Consider the following 14,430-nt stretch of genomic DNA (forward strand, 5'->3'; position numbering starts at 1 on the left):
GTGTGTCTAGCATTTTAACATATGCTACCAGACGGTCCTCCAAAGAGGCTGGCCCAGGAGACACACCTGCCAGCAGAAGGACAGGTTTCCAGCTTTGCACACTCTTGGAGGCTCTCCCCTCCTCGCCACTACCTGCTTCAATCCTTCCACGGCCCTGGCTGCAACTGTACCAGATTTTACAGCTTCCCTGATGAAATAAATGAGAACCTTCAGATGGGAACCAGCAAAGGTAGTTTATTTAGCGCTGGCCTAGCAAGGGAATCAGGCGCATCACCTGTGTTTGGCAGAGACTCACAGGCCTCCAGGGAGTGGGAGAGCTTCAGAGAGGACCAGAGGGAAAGCACAGGTATACCTTGAATGGAGGCTGTTGGCCCGGGAAGCTGGAGGCGGGATAACTAGAAGCAGACATCTTCTGTGATTGATTCGGGAGTATATTTGGCCATCTCTGGTTGGTTCTGAGTTGGAGAAAGGGGACAATTAGGAAGCTGGCAGTCACTGACCAATCTTATGATTCTGGGGTTTTTGCTGCAGAGGCTGTGCGTCAGAGTTCTGTTGTCACCTACAGTCTGACCAATGTCTGTTTGTAGTTCCGTCTCTCACCTGAAGACACCAGCTCTCTTCCATCCTTAGAAAAACACTCTGTGGGAATTCCCTGGTGGTCTAGGGGTTAGGACTCTGTGCTTCCACTGCTTGGGAACTGGTCGGGGGTGAGGGTGGGGAACTAAGATCCCTCATAGCTGCCCAGCATGGCCAAAAAAAAAAAAAAAAAGGAAGCAAAGACTTTTTAAAAAGAAGAAGAAGAAGAAACACTGTTCTTTAGAGAGTGAAAGCTCAATCACCGTTCAGAGGCCAGCTCTGGGCCGAGGATTTCTGCAGGCTCTCTTCCCCCATCAGAATGTCCTCTCTTCTTTTTAACGCTACCCTTGATTCTGCTTTGTATCGAGTTAAAAGAACCTTAATAGTCTGCTGCCAGTCCTTTCCTGTGCTCTGCAGACTCTCTGTAGCTGAAGGCTTGTTTTGAACCGTGGAAGGTTGCCCTGCTCCCACCTGCAGGAAGACCGACCCTCCCCGCAGCTGACAATGACTAATGGAGGGGGTGTAATTCTGAGGGGTGGGTCTCACACCACTGCCCAGTGGCTGGAGCTCTAATTCCCCTCTGCTTGATAACACACTCTTATTGGCAGTGATAACACACTCTTATTTCCTTCCCTTGTATTACCTCCTCATTTTCCTGGTGTTGTTTCCTGTACCTCCCAAATATAACATCTGAACCCAAATCTTTGTTTTCAGGGAGTGCTTCTGGGGAAAACCCAAACAAAATTGAAAGGTTTCCTTATCCGCATTTTACAGATGAGGGAAACTGAGGCTCAGAGAGGTTAAGTAACATATTTCAAGGTCATGCGGCTTATCAGTCAGGATTGGTATTAAACCCACACTGCTTTTGATTTGTGAGTGTGTTATTTTTGTCCCTAATCCTTTGAAGCCAGAGGCCAACCACCTTTTATAATTTAATAGTCTTTTGATGCCTAAACAGCCCCTTGTGCAATAATATGTTCTGTCAAAATTTTTTACAAATTTAACTGAATCCAGCTATGCATGTATGTTCTTCAGGGTTCATAACAGGACTCCCAAGGGCAGGCCAAGACCATTCCTGGGATACCCTGCGCTCAGGCTGTCTTCATTCCCCCCCAGCCTCGGATGGGCAACTCAGGGTGATTTCTGGGGCAAGCACTCCACTGTTGACACCCCAACTCTGCCACCCAAGGGAGATGAGGACAGGCAAGACACGACCACCTTCGAAGGAGAAAGCACATTTTACTTAGATTGTTCTTAGAGAACAGCAAGTGTGTCCATCTACACTCGACATACAAATCACATAGTATAGAAAAAAAATAAAAGCTGGGATCCTCTCCCCCCTCAGCTCCCACCCCATCTTCCCCTCACCAAAATGTGGGGAAAGACCAGCCTTAAAGGCAGAGAGGGCCTTTGTCCCCAAAGTAGCATGGAACACACTGTACCACGAAGCAAAACATCTCCTTAAACCCATATCTTCACAAAGGAATTCAACTCCCCAGGCTGGCCCCTCATCCAGGTCGTCCAGGTGCATTTCATTACAAAAACCAATGAGTTCCTGAAAAAACTTTATTAGTCATATCCCACGAGAGGTGTGCAAGGAGGGCCAGGATCTGGCAGTGAACGCAGCAAAGAGCCCTATGCTTTTGTTGGGTTTTTATTCACCTGGGAGGCTGCAAGTGGGACAGGCCAGGAGCATCCCCACTGTAATGGAGAGCTATGGGTGTTGAGAGGTCACCCATCCCCAGACAGATAGACAGACAGCCCGTAGGCCCCACTGCAAGACCAGAGGGCCCATAGAAGACGGCTGCAGGCTAAGGTGAGAGCAGAGTCTCATGCACTTGGGCTCTGATGGAACCCAGAAGTCAGGGAAGTGCCAGCTCCAGCTCAGGGGGAGGACAAAGGACCGCCATGGCCCTCCTCTGGGACCTTCTCTCCCAGCTCAGGAAAGGCAAGAGGCCCGGGATGCTTGGAGCCCTCATTCAGCCCCCAGGAGCAGGCCTCCCCTGCCTTGGGTTCTTTTAATAGACTAGACACATCCCCTGAGAATGATGCTAGGAAACAGGACCATTAGCCCTTTGCCTATCACCGCTGGCTCACCAGGCCCCAGGCAGCCTTTTAGGAGGTGAGACCCAGGCCCAAACTCAGGGCTGGGGGCCGGGCAGGGGTTAGATGAAGGTGCTGTTGGCAGGGTGCCTCTGGACAGCGACTTTGGCACCCATCACTCTGGTCCTACTGGAGGCTTTCTTCTGCTTGGCATCCAAGTTCTTCATGTACCTCTGGACCCACAGCAACTTGGGGTTGCCACAGAACCTCTGGCCCTTCCTGGTGGTGAAGCTGTGGGAAGAGTGACAGGGCACACGTGAGGTCTGGCAGGGGGTTTGGATCCCTTCACTTTCTGAGGAGGTCGTGTGGAAGCCCAGAGGACACGCTGCTGTCCCAGCCTCCTGGCAGGTTCCTGACACGATGTCTCCTCTCTGTGCGTCTGCATCTCTTTGTTTCAATAACCTCATGTTCATGTTCAGTAACCTCCTTGTCATATGGGGGAGGCCCAGCCCTGCCTTTAGATAACACTGGGTCTGAAGAGAGAGACACAATGTCTACTCACAGGGGCGAGAGAAGATGCACTGAAAACCCCGAAGAAAAAAGGCCTCCAGTTCACACAGTGTGCAAGGAAGCGTGGCCGATAAGGATGCCAGAGCTGGGAGTGGGCAGTGGGATGCCATTTTCCAAGCCAGCTCCGAGCGGTGGATGCCAGGCTGTGGAGCTGGGTCTGGAGCCAGTGGGGAAAATTACAGTTAATAATTAATTTTTTTTTCTCAAAGATGCAGACAAAATTAAGATTCAAAGTTTTAATTAATTTCCATACTGATGAAAATAATTCCATGAATTCGGCAAACCATTGCATAAATGCTATAGGGTAAAAAAATGTAAACAAGTGTTAACAAGTTTAAACAATTCACTACAAGTAAATGATTCTGCATTATAAATACTACCTTCTGGGTTAAGAAAAGACCACATTTCTAGGGCATGCCACTGTTTATGCAGTGAGCTTACATTTGCTGTCTTGTACCTCTGAAGTTATTTGGAGTCCTAAGTGACCTTGAATAGGTCACCTTTCTGAGCCTTAATCGCCTCCTGTAAAATGAGGATAATCAATCCTAGCTCATAGAATGGCTGAGAGGGTGAGATAAGGGAATGTTATATGCCCCGAATGGTGCCTCATATATATTTGGTGCTCAATACATGATTATTGACTCTGAATCCTCTTCCTAATCTTATGGATGAGGAAGTTGAGGCTCAGAGAGGTGAGGTGATCTCCCCAGGGTCACAGAGCAGGGCCCTCAGTGATCCTGAAGGCTCACGTCTCCCTGCCCCACTCCTGCCAGGTGGCCGAGGAGGAGTAGTTTCTTACATCACTCCTGCCTTGGGGCAGACACTCCTGTTGGACAGCTGGTAGTTTATCACTCGTCTCTCAGGAATTCTCTTGGAAATGAAGGCTAAGCAGCAGGAAGAGGGGATGATCATGGGGCCTAAAAGACAGGAGAGAGAAGAGCCAAGTTCTTTACCAGCCTGCTCTAGACTCTGGGCTTCAACATGGAGCCCGTCCCCTGCACTAAACACCTCCAGTCCAGCCACTGGGCTGCCCCCTTCTCAGCAGTCCCCTCCAGACCCAGGCTGCTTAGTCCTCCATCCTCTGCTGTGCCATTCCAGCCATGCCCTTGGGACGCCTGTCCTGTGTGAGCGACCCAGGGTGGGGTCAGAGTTCTTACCTGCAAGGACAATGCAGTAGGTGCACAGGGCCACGAGCAGGAGGCCGGTTGCCATGGTCATGGGGGCTGCCATGTCCTGGAGAGCAGAGGAGGCAGCTCAGAGCTCAAAGCTGGGGGCAGGAGGGGCGGGGCTGGGACAAGGGGCATGGTTCCCTGCGAGCACTCCAGCTGCCCTCTGGCCTTTACCAGGGCAGCTAGGAGGAAACATGTGCTTATATATATAGCCTCCCCAGGGAGCCTTCCCCTCCCCTCCTTCAAAGTGCTAGAAGCCTCTGAGATCAGCAAAAAGGAAGTCGTTGCTAGCTGAGTCAGGGGTTATCTTGTACTCTAAGAAAGGGCTGGCGGGGGAGGGCATTGCCCTGCTAGGGCGAAGTGCAAACGCATTGGATGCATGATGGGGATCCTGGCTGTGCTGCTCATTTCCTGTGGGACCCTGGGTAAGTCATTCACTTCACTGAGCCTCAGTTTCTTCATCTGAAAAGGAGTAAAGTTATCCTCTCTCCTTCCATTCATTCATTCATTCACCAACTCTTGTTAAGCAAGTGCCATGTGCCAGGCTTCTACTGCGGAGGCAGATGTGAGATCAAGTGTGCAGAATCAACTATTACAGGTGCTGGCGGAGTGGGCATAGCGGAAAGCAGATGCCGTCATTGTTCATTACTATCTCCTCGGACCCCTCTCCCATGTTCATGCGGCACCCCCTCTTGGTGACCTTGCGTTCCCAATCCCCAAGCTGCCGGAGCCACCTAGCCTGCAGGCTCTAGGAAAGTGGGAAGTGCCTGGAAACTTACATCCTCGGGGAAGCCCTTCGCCAATGCCTGCTGGAGGGGTACAGACTCCAGGTCCAGCGTGACATGTACTGTTTCTCGAGTTCCTGGAGGGGTGGAGCCAGTTTCCTTCTGTGAGACAAGACTTGGCTGTCTCCTCCCCTTCAGGGTCTGCTTCCCCCTCCCCTACTGGTTTCCCCTGGAAGCTCTGCCTGATAAACGACTGGCCCACGAATCCTCGTCTCAGGGTCTCCTTTGGGGACCCCAATCTGAGACAATGTGTATGTGTGAGGGAGTGAGGCACATAGGGAGGACTGGCCAGTTCTTCTGGGGGGAGAGTGGCGCATGCACTTGTGGAGTGTGAGGTTGGCTCTGCTGAGGTTTGGAAGATGAAAGGCAGTGGGGACCGCGCTGGGGCTTTGTAAACCATAATACTCAGCTCAGTTGTCAGACAGAGTGGGACATGCCACCCACCCACCCCCCGCCCCCATTGCAGACTCCCAGCCTGGGACCCCATGTTTAGAGGCTCTTGTCACTGCTGCTTCCATTCCTAAACCCTGTGCGTCCTCTCCATTTCACCTCTCATGGAAATACTTGGTTTTCTCCAGCCTCCCTGCTGTGGCCTCCCAGGAGCACACCTGTGTGGCAGCACAGTGCCCCACATCACCTGGCTGATGATGACCAGCTGTGTGTCTACATCTCCCACTTGACCATGAACACCTTGAGATCAATGTCTCATTTCCACGCCCACCAAGTCCCGTGCAGATCACCTGTCCCATGGCCAGTGTTTGTAGAATGAATATATGATGGACCGGCTCTGAGTCACTCTCCTTTGGATCAGGGACTCCCATGTGGTCTCTGCCCAGCATGACTGGGGTCAGTGTGTACACAGGGGAGCCATGCAGCACGTCCTCTGATGGGAGCAAGACTGAAGTTGGGGAGGCCAGCAGTGCCTGATCTCATAGTCCTTATTTATGGAGTGAAATATGGTGAGCACCGCGCTCAGCTCTTCACTAGCTTTGCACATTCCCCTCCCCAGCAGTAAGGACCCTCACCTGGCAGAGGAGCATGCAGTGAGAGCCCTTTACATATGCAAGGGCTTCTCACTGAGTCCATTTTAGGAAGCCGCTTCTAATCTTTGCTCCTCAACAATTCAGAGGGGATAGCCTGCTCTCTGTCTGGGTTTTATAACAGGGGGCGCTGGGAGGGGTGGCTGGAGATGGGAGAGGCAGAGGCACGCAGGAGAAGCGTGAGGACTGGCCTGAGCAGGGTGGGAAGCCTTTGCGCGTTGACCATGTGTTACAACTTCACTGGGATGGCAGAAGGTCATTGGCCGGGCGGGTTTGGGGTGGGGTGCCTCACCCCAATTAGTCTATTTAGGGGCTTTCCCAAGATGCTTTTTTTTTAAAAAGGCATTTCTTTTAAAGTTTATTTCTTTTATTTATTTATTTTTGGCTGCGTTGGGTCTTCGTTGCTGCGCGCGGGCTTTCTCTAGTTGCGGCGAGCGGGGGCTACTCTTCGTTGCGGTGCGCATGCTTCTCTTGGGGTGGCTTCTCATGCTGCAGAGCAGGGGCTCTAGAGCGCAGGCTCAGTAGTTGTGGCTCGCGGGCTCTAGAGTGCAGGCTCAGTAGTTGTTGTGCACGGGCTTAGTTGCTCCGCAGCACATGGGATCTTCCCAGACTAGGGCTCGAACCCTTGTCCCCTGCATTGGCAGGCAGATTCTTAACCACTGCGCCACCAGGGAAGCCTCCAAAGATGCTTTTTAAAAAAACACCCAGTCTCGCTGCTCTGTCTGGGAAAGTAAGTAAGGCAGGGACTACCAACCCATTTTACAAAAGGAAAAGCTGAAGTCTACAAAAGGTAAGTGAGTAGACACCACCACGGAGCTACTTATGCTGACTCCCAAAATGGGAACTGCACGTTCCCGCTGGAAGGGGGGATTCCAACAGCCCGAGCAGTTATTCAAAGTAAGAGTGGGAGAAGTAGGAGGTCCCAGGAAAGAATAGAAAGGGATAACTAGTGTAAACAGTGTTGCAGTGAACATTGGGGTGTATGTATCCCTTTGGACCATGTTTTTCTCCAGATATATGCACAGCAGTGGGATTGCAGGATCACATGGTAAGAGAGCTAACATTTAGATAGAGAAGGAGGAGGAGAAGGAGAAGGAGGGGAAGGGGGAGGGGGATGGGGAGGGGAGGGGAGGAAGAGGAGGGGGATGGGAAGGAGGAGGAGAAGGAGAAGGAGGGGCAGGAGGCCAAGACAGCAGATGCAGGCAAAGACTTGGGGAACGGGGCTTCCCTGGTGGCGCAGTGGTTGAGAGTCCGCCTGCCGATGCAGCGGACACGGGTTCGTGCCCCGGTCCGGGAAGATCCCACATGCCGCGGAGCGGCTGGGCCCGCGAGCCACAACTACTGGGCCCGCGAGCCACAACTACTGGGCCCACGCCGCACAACTACTGGGCCCACGCCCCACAACTACTGAAGCCTGCGCCCCTAGAGCCCGTGCTCCGCAACAAGAGAAGCCACGGCAATGAGAAGCCCATGCACCGCAACGAAGAGTAGCCCCCATTCGCCACAACTAGAGAAAGCCCGCGTGCAGCAACAAAGACCCAACTCAACCAAAAATAAATAAATAAATACATTTTTTTAAAAAAGAAAAAATATATTGGCTTATTTATTAAAGAGGTAGTTCAGTAAAGTGTATACCTGTTACCATATTTCAGCAAACAAAAAGTGGTCATTCTTGTTTTGTTGTTTTTATTACGACTCGTTTACAAGCTGGTGAACTGACTAAGCAATCCACAGGCTCTTCCATTTAATATATCATGGCATTTAATCTAATCTTTACAGTAATGACCCTGTGGAGTAGATGTTATTCATTTTGTTGCACAGAGGTGAAGTAACTTGTTCTGGTCACAGTCCCTGACCACACCTTGTTTGCAGCTGAAACCTGAAAACAAGGGTGTTAGAAATATGGGGAAAGTGAGGGAGAAAAAGGCTAAGAAAGAAGAGGAAAATGGACAAGATGATCCTAAAATTCATGTGGAAATGGAAGGAGCTCAGAACAGCCGAAAGAATCTTGAGAAAGAAAGACAAAGTTGGAGGACTAACACTTCTGGATTTCAAAACTTACTGCACCATAAAGTAATCAAGGTAGTTTGATGCTGGCGTGAGAATAGACATATAGATCAACAGAACAGAGCTGAGAGTCCGGAAAGAAATCCTTACATTTATAGTCAATTGATTTTTGACAAGGGTGCCAAGTCCATTCGATGGAAAAGAACAGTCTTTTCAACAGTTGGTGCTGGGACAACCGGATATCCACATGCAAATAAATAAAATGAAACCCTACTCCATACCACATACAAAAATTAATTCAATATGGAGCAAAATCTAAACGAGAGATAAAACTATAAAACTCTTAGAAGAAAACAGGTGTAAATCTTCATGACCTTGGATTAAGTAACAGTTTCTTTGATGTGATATCAAAAGCACAAGCAAGCAAAGGAAAAATAGATAAGTTGGACTTCTTTAAAATTAAAAACTTTTGTGAATCAAAGCACACTACCAAGAAAGTGAAAAGCCAACCCACATAATGGGAGAAAATCTTTGGAAATCACCTGATAATTCTAGTATCCAGAATTATAAACAAGTCCACAATACAAAGACAAATAACCCAATTTAAAAATAAGCAAAGAATTTAACTAGACATTTCTCAGAAGAAGATATACAAATGGCCCATGAGCACATGAAAAGATGCTCAACTGTGGATTGCTTAGTCAATAGGGAAAAGCAAATCAAAACCACAATGAGATATCACTTCACACCTAGTAGGATGGCTATGGAAAAAACCCAACAACAACAGAAAATAAAAAGTGTTGGCAAGGAAATGGGAACTCTCATATATTATTCATGGAAATGTAAGATGGTATAACCACTGTGGAAAGGTTTGGCGGTTCCTCAAAAAGTTAAACATAGAGTTACAGTATGACCCAATAATTTCACTCTAAAGTATATACCCTAGAAAACTGAAAATATTTACACTGAAGCTTGCACATGAAGGTTCATAGCAGCATTATTCATAGTAGCCAAAAAGTGGAAACAACCTAACGTCCATCAATTGATAAATGGATAAACGAAGGTACAATGCAATATACAGTGGAATTTTATTCAACCATAAAAAGGAATGAGGTACCGATATATGCATTATGTTAAATGACAGACACAACAGACCAGACATTGTATGATTCCATTCATAAGAAATGTTCACAATAGACACATCCATAGAGACTTAAAGTAGATTCCTGGTTGCCAGGGGCCTGGAAGAAGTAGAAAGTAGGGAGATACAGAGTTTCTTTTGGGGGTGATGAAAATATTCTAGAATTCGATAGCAGTGAGTGTTGTACAAATTGTGAGTATACCACTCACAGGTACACTTTAAAGGGGTTAAAATGATGAAGTTTATGTGATGTGGATTTTATCTCAATTAAAAATTAGACGAAAAAAGAAAGAAAGAGAAGATGCTGTGGAAACATTCAAAATGTTTGTTCAAATGTTGGGGCCTTTATTAATGGCTTTATTAAAGCTGCGCCCAGCTTCAAAGATCTTGTCTGCCTCCCTCATGTGGCCTGACTTTCGTCAAACAGTCTGATATATTAGACTGGAAACCGAGAGGGCACAGGCAGTGGGATTTCCCCCGGTCCTCCCTTACCTTGGTCACACTTCCTGGCAAGCGGGCAGACAAGGAAGCTTCCTTCAGTGGGTCCCATGGCCGAGTCCTTAGAGAGTTGAGGCTTGAGGGCCCCCTTCTCTCTCTCTTTTTCCTCCTGTGACCGTCCTCAGACCCCAGTGCCTCCTTACTCCCTCTCTCCGTTCTTATATCAAAACCTACTCTATAGACAGGCAATAAAAGGCACACATTCCCTCTACACCTAAGTGACTGAAAACAGCTTAAAATAAGACGCTTCTTGTATTCTAGGCCTCTGCAAATGAGGACCATTGAAGCCAGGTTTCTGCTTCTTGGAGAGGGGCATTGAAAATATGCAAAGGGAGAAGGAGTGCGTGAACCCAACATTGCTGAATTGAAAGCAGAGGTATCCATGTATATATCATCTTTTAGAAACACTGATACACCAATAGCGATGAGCATACCTAGCAAAGATATTTCTCCTTGGAGAAATAAATGATTCTAGTCCTGGGTCAAAGAAAGTAGAACCTGGAATATCTTTTTGGTGCCAGAAAGTAAGAAGTTGCTCAAAGAATCATGGGGATATGTCAAAAGGACATAGGAGCCAGCTTTCAGGGGCTCACACTGGCCAAATCTGAGACAGTTGGACCAGTAATAGTTGACAGTGATGTACTGAATAAGAAATCAATCAATCAATGAACAAAGTAAGTTTGAGGTTGAATTTTGTCTCCCCACAAGAATGAATGTTGGGGTCCTAACCCCCAGGACCTCAGAATGTGACCTTATTTGAAGATAGGGTCTTCACAGAGATAATCAAGTTAAAATGAGGTCATTAAGGTGGGCCCTAATCCAGTATTAACTGGTGTCCTTACAAAAAAAGGAAAATTGGACACAGAGATAGACACACAGAGGGAATATGATGTGAAGATACAGGGAGAAGATGGCCATTTACAAACCAAAGAGAGAGGCCCGGAAGAGATCCTTCCCTCAGAGCCCTCAAGGAAGAACCAACCCTGCTGACACCTTGATCCCAGACTTTTAGTGTCCAGAACTGACTGGGAGCAAATAAATTTCTGTTGTTTAAGCCCCTCAGTTCATGGTGCTTCGTTATGGCAGCCCTAGCAAACTAGGGAGAGAAGAGAAAGCTTTACCCTACAGTAGGATGCCAACTAATAAATATAGAAGAAATGATGGAGTTAGAAAATCATCCATGGATGCTAAAATTAGTGGGTAAACGGGTGATGAGAGATGGGATATTTACATAGTCTCAAAGTATCTCCCCACAAATCACATGTTAATTACAAAGAAAAAGTCGGTGACTCAATAGTGAAGAAACCTGGGGGACACATTTCTTAAAAACCATGTGAGTCTTCCTAGGAAGGTATGGAACTGGACTGGGGATCAAGGAGAGAATCAGCTATGGTATACTGGAATGTTCTATACCCAGACCGCTAAAAACTAGCTGTGCAGACTTGAGCAGGTCACTCACTTCTCCCAAGCTTCAATTTCCTCATCTATGTAATGGGCAGGGGGTGTGGGTGACATGATCATGAGACTCCAAGGAAGTTATGGATATGAGAGCTTTTAGTAAACTTCAAAGCATGGTGCCCCTGCAAGTCTTCACCATCTAACAGCAATCAGAGCCTTAAACTAGAGGAATTAAGCCCATTTCAGGCATTAGACAGCAGAGGAGCAAATATATGGGGTCATTGAGGTTTTTCTTGGGCCCCTAAAATTGAATATCAAGGCAGTTTGGCTCTTTTTCTTTTCAGGGCCACATGGCATGCAGGATCTTAGTACCTCCCCCAGGGATGGAACCCACGCCCCCTGCAGTGGAAGCGTGAAACCTCAACCGCTGGGCCACCAGGGAAATCCCTTTGCTGGCTCTTGAATGGGCTTTAAGGAAGAATGGAAATGACTTGGAAGATAGGACCAACAATATCGGTCTTGCTCTTTTCTTGGGATCTGGGGTCTGGGTGACAGACAGCTGTTTCAAGATCCTTCCTGGGGTAGATGAAGTGGATGTGTTTTAAGAGGTTAAAAAAAATCTGTCAGGCTTCCCTGGTGGCGCAGTGGTTGAGAATCTGCCTGCTAATGCGGGGGACACGGGTTTGAGCCCTGGTCTGGGAAGATCCCACATGCTGCAGAGCAACTAGGCCCGTGAGCCACAACTACTGAGCCTGCGCGTCTGGAGCCTGTGCTCCGCAACAAGAGAGGCCACGACAGTGAGAGACCCGCGCACCGCGATGAAGAGTGGCCCCTGCTTGCCACAACTAGAGAAAGCCCTTGCATAGAAACGAAGACCCAACACAGCCAAAAATAAAAATAAATAAATTAAAAGAAGGCTCAACATTAAAAAAAAAAAAATCTGTCTCCTGGCCCTGCTAGTCTGATACAGATAATTGACAATTGCCCACTTAAATAACTCGCCCTTTGTTAAAATGCAAAGGTGTTTCTTGGTAGGGATAACAAATCCCTCACGTAAACCCACTAATAAAACTTAACCAAACTAGTCATCCATCTAGCCATCCACCCACCCATCCATCCGTCCATCCATCCACCCGTCCATCCATCCACCCACCCATCCATCCGTCCATCCATCCACCCACCCATCCATCCACTCATTGAACACTGCTGTATGCCAGGTGCCCTGCTCATCCCGGGTATCCCGGGGGGAACTATACACAGCTGATGCCCTTGGGGAACTCACACTAACCCATGAGAGACAAAGGCAATTATGATACAAGTGGTAGGTGCCCCAATGGAGGAGCAGAAGGCCATACTTTAGAGCAGAAGAGGTCAGAGAAGACTTCCTGGGAGAGGTGCCTCCAGGGCTGAGTAAGGCTGACCAAGGGGACTGGGCGGGGGTGGGGAGGGGTGGAGACGTGCTAGAGAGAGAGGTGTTCCAGGCCCTGGAGGTCACAGGTATGAGGTCAAGGAGGAGGGGGTGACTTGGTTAGGTATGGAGTTTCGCAGAAATCACTCTGGTTTTGGTTAACCAGAGTGGAGAGATGGTTGTGGAGGCGTGGCTGGGATCCAGGAGGGACAGGAGGAGCCAGTGAGAGTGGAAAGAAGGGCAAAGATGCGAAAATTATTCACAAAGTCAACTTGTCAGGGTTTGCTGTCATGTTGGTTGAGGAGGGAGAAGGAGGTGACTAGGGTAACAGGTTTCAGACCGGGGTGCGTCTGTGTGGGTGAGGCCATTCCTGGAGGAGAATTCACCAGCAGAAGCAGGTCTGAGTGAAAGGCACGTGGGGTGGTCAGGTTCAGAGTACTGGGGGTTCTAGGAGAGCCTTCTAGTATGTGGCAGGCAGGGTGGTAGCGAGAATTCTGGGCATCCAACAGGCTATTCGAGCAGGAAGGCTCTTAGGGAGTCTCACCTCTCCTGGCACTTCGCAGATGGCAAGTGGAGGCCCACAGAGATTGCACAGATCCAAATGCCCCCACCCAGCCCAGCCCCAGACCCTGACAGCGTAGCACCATGGGAAGAGTACAGCCCTAGAGGCAGCCCATCCTGGGTTCCAGCCCTGCCCCTATTGGGAGCCCCGGGCTAGATGTTTAACTTCTCTGAACCTCAGACAATTTGCTGGAAGAAAGGGGTGTGAAAGCTCACCTCCCAGGGTGATGGGGGTTCTTGAGCCTCAGTGAAGGACTCCATTCCAGGCCTGCCGTCTTCGACTTGGCGAATCACCACCAGACCAGACCAGCATCCCTCTAGCTTTTCCCTTAAAACCCCACTTGGCTCTTCTGAGCTCTTACCTGATCCTCTTATTATTCCTATATCATAGGTGAGGAAACTGAGGCCCAGAGAGGTGAAATGACTTACTCAGGCCCTGAAACCAAGATGCAGCAGGGCTGGTCCTACATCTTCCGGCAAAGAACCACAGAGCAAGGCGGGCCGCTGTGCTGCGAGGTGCTGAGTCCCCTTCCTCAGTGCCCCTCAAACCCATCCCTTCCTGTTGACCCTAACTGACAGCACCTCTGTCCAGCCTCCATCAGCTCCCTCCTGGATTCCTGCCCCAGCCTCTTAACTGAAGGTGGCTGAAGACAGACAGAGTGTCTGGGGTTTAAAGTGAGGGAGATGCAGGAAGGAGCCAGGAGGATGGATGGGCGCTGGGGTGGGGAGCTCAGGGGATTCAGGAGAGCGGGCTGGGGGTGTCACTGCTACCCATGGTACCCTTCCCCCTCGCCAGCCAAGACACATGCAGTCCCAGAGGACTGGGAACAGGGGGTGGTCCTGAGAGCCACTTACCTGGAGGTGACAAAGTGACAGTCGCAGCACCAAATCTAGAAATGTTTCGCCTCTCTTATCAAGTCTGGGAGAGTAGGAGGGGAGGAGGGGCCTCCCGGGCAGGGCGGGGAGCCTCCCATACACTTCATTTCTGCTTGGCTTGGAAATTCAGAAGCCCAAAGTTCATGAGGACTTTTGAGAAGTTGGCTTTGTGGCATCAGGCAGGTGAATGTGTAGGGTGAGAGGCCATCCCGTCAGGAGAGCGTGGGAGCCCTTTATCAGGGTGGACTTCTCCCCAAACACCCTAAGCCCAGGCCTGGAAGAGATGTGGCCCTGCTCAGGGCAAAGGGGAGACAGGTGACAGCTATGAAGCAACTTGCCCTTTGGTCTCTTGAGAGGA

The 14,430-nt window shown here is 49.2% G+C and overlaps 1 protein-coding gene across 1 annotated transcript; it reads right to left on the reverse strand.

Annotated features, from left to right (window-relative positions):
* Nucleotides 1-2,741: 2,741 nt before the first annotated feature.
* On the reverse strand, nt 2,742-14,163 carry CCL24 (C-C motif chemokine ligand 24). The gene is made up of 4 exons (XM_029219291.1): nt 14,052-14,163; nt 4,347-4,422; nt 3,989-4,106; nt 2,742-2,910 (listed from the first exon to the last, which is right to left on the reverse strand). The coding sequence occupies exons 2-4, from the start codon at nt 4,417-4,419 to the stop codon at nt 2,742-2,744; spliced, it is 360 nt and encodes a 119-aa protein (XP_029075124.1). The 5' UTR covers nt 4,420-4,422; nt 14,052-14,163.
* Nucleotides 14,164-14,430: the final 267 nt, after the last annotated feature.

Source organism: Monodon monoceros, unplaced genomic scaffold, assembly GCF_005190385.1.
Source record: "Monodon monoceros isolate NGI ecotype Baffin Bay Population unplaced genomic scaffold, NGI_Narwhal_1 Super_Scaffold_13, whole genome shotgun sequence".
In the NCBI taxonomy this organism is placed as follows: Eukaryota; Metazoa; Chordata; class Mammalia; order Artiodactyla; family Monodontidae; genus Monodon; species Monodon monoceros.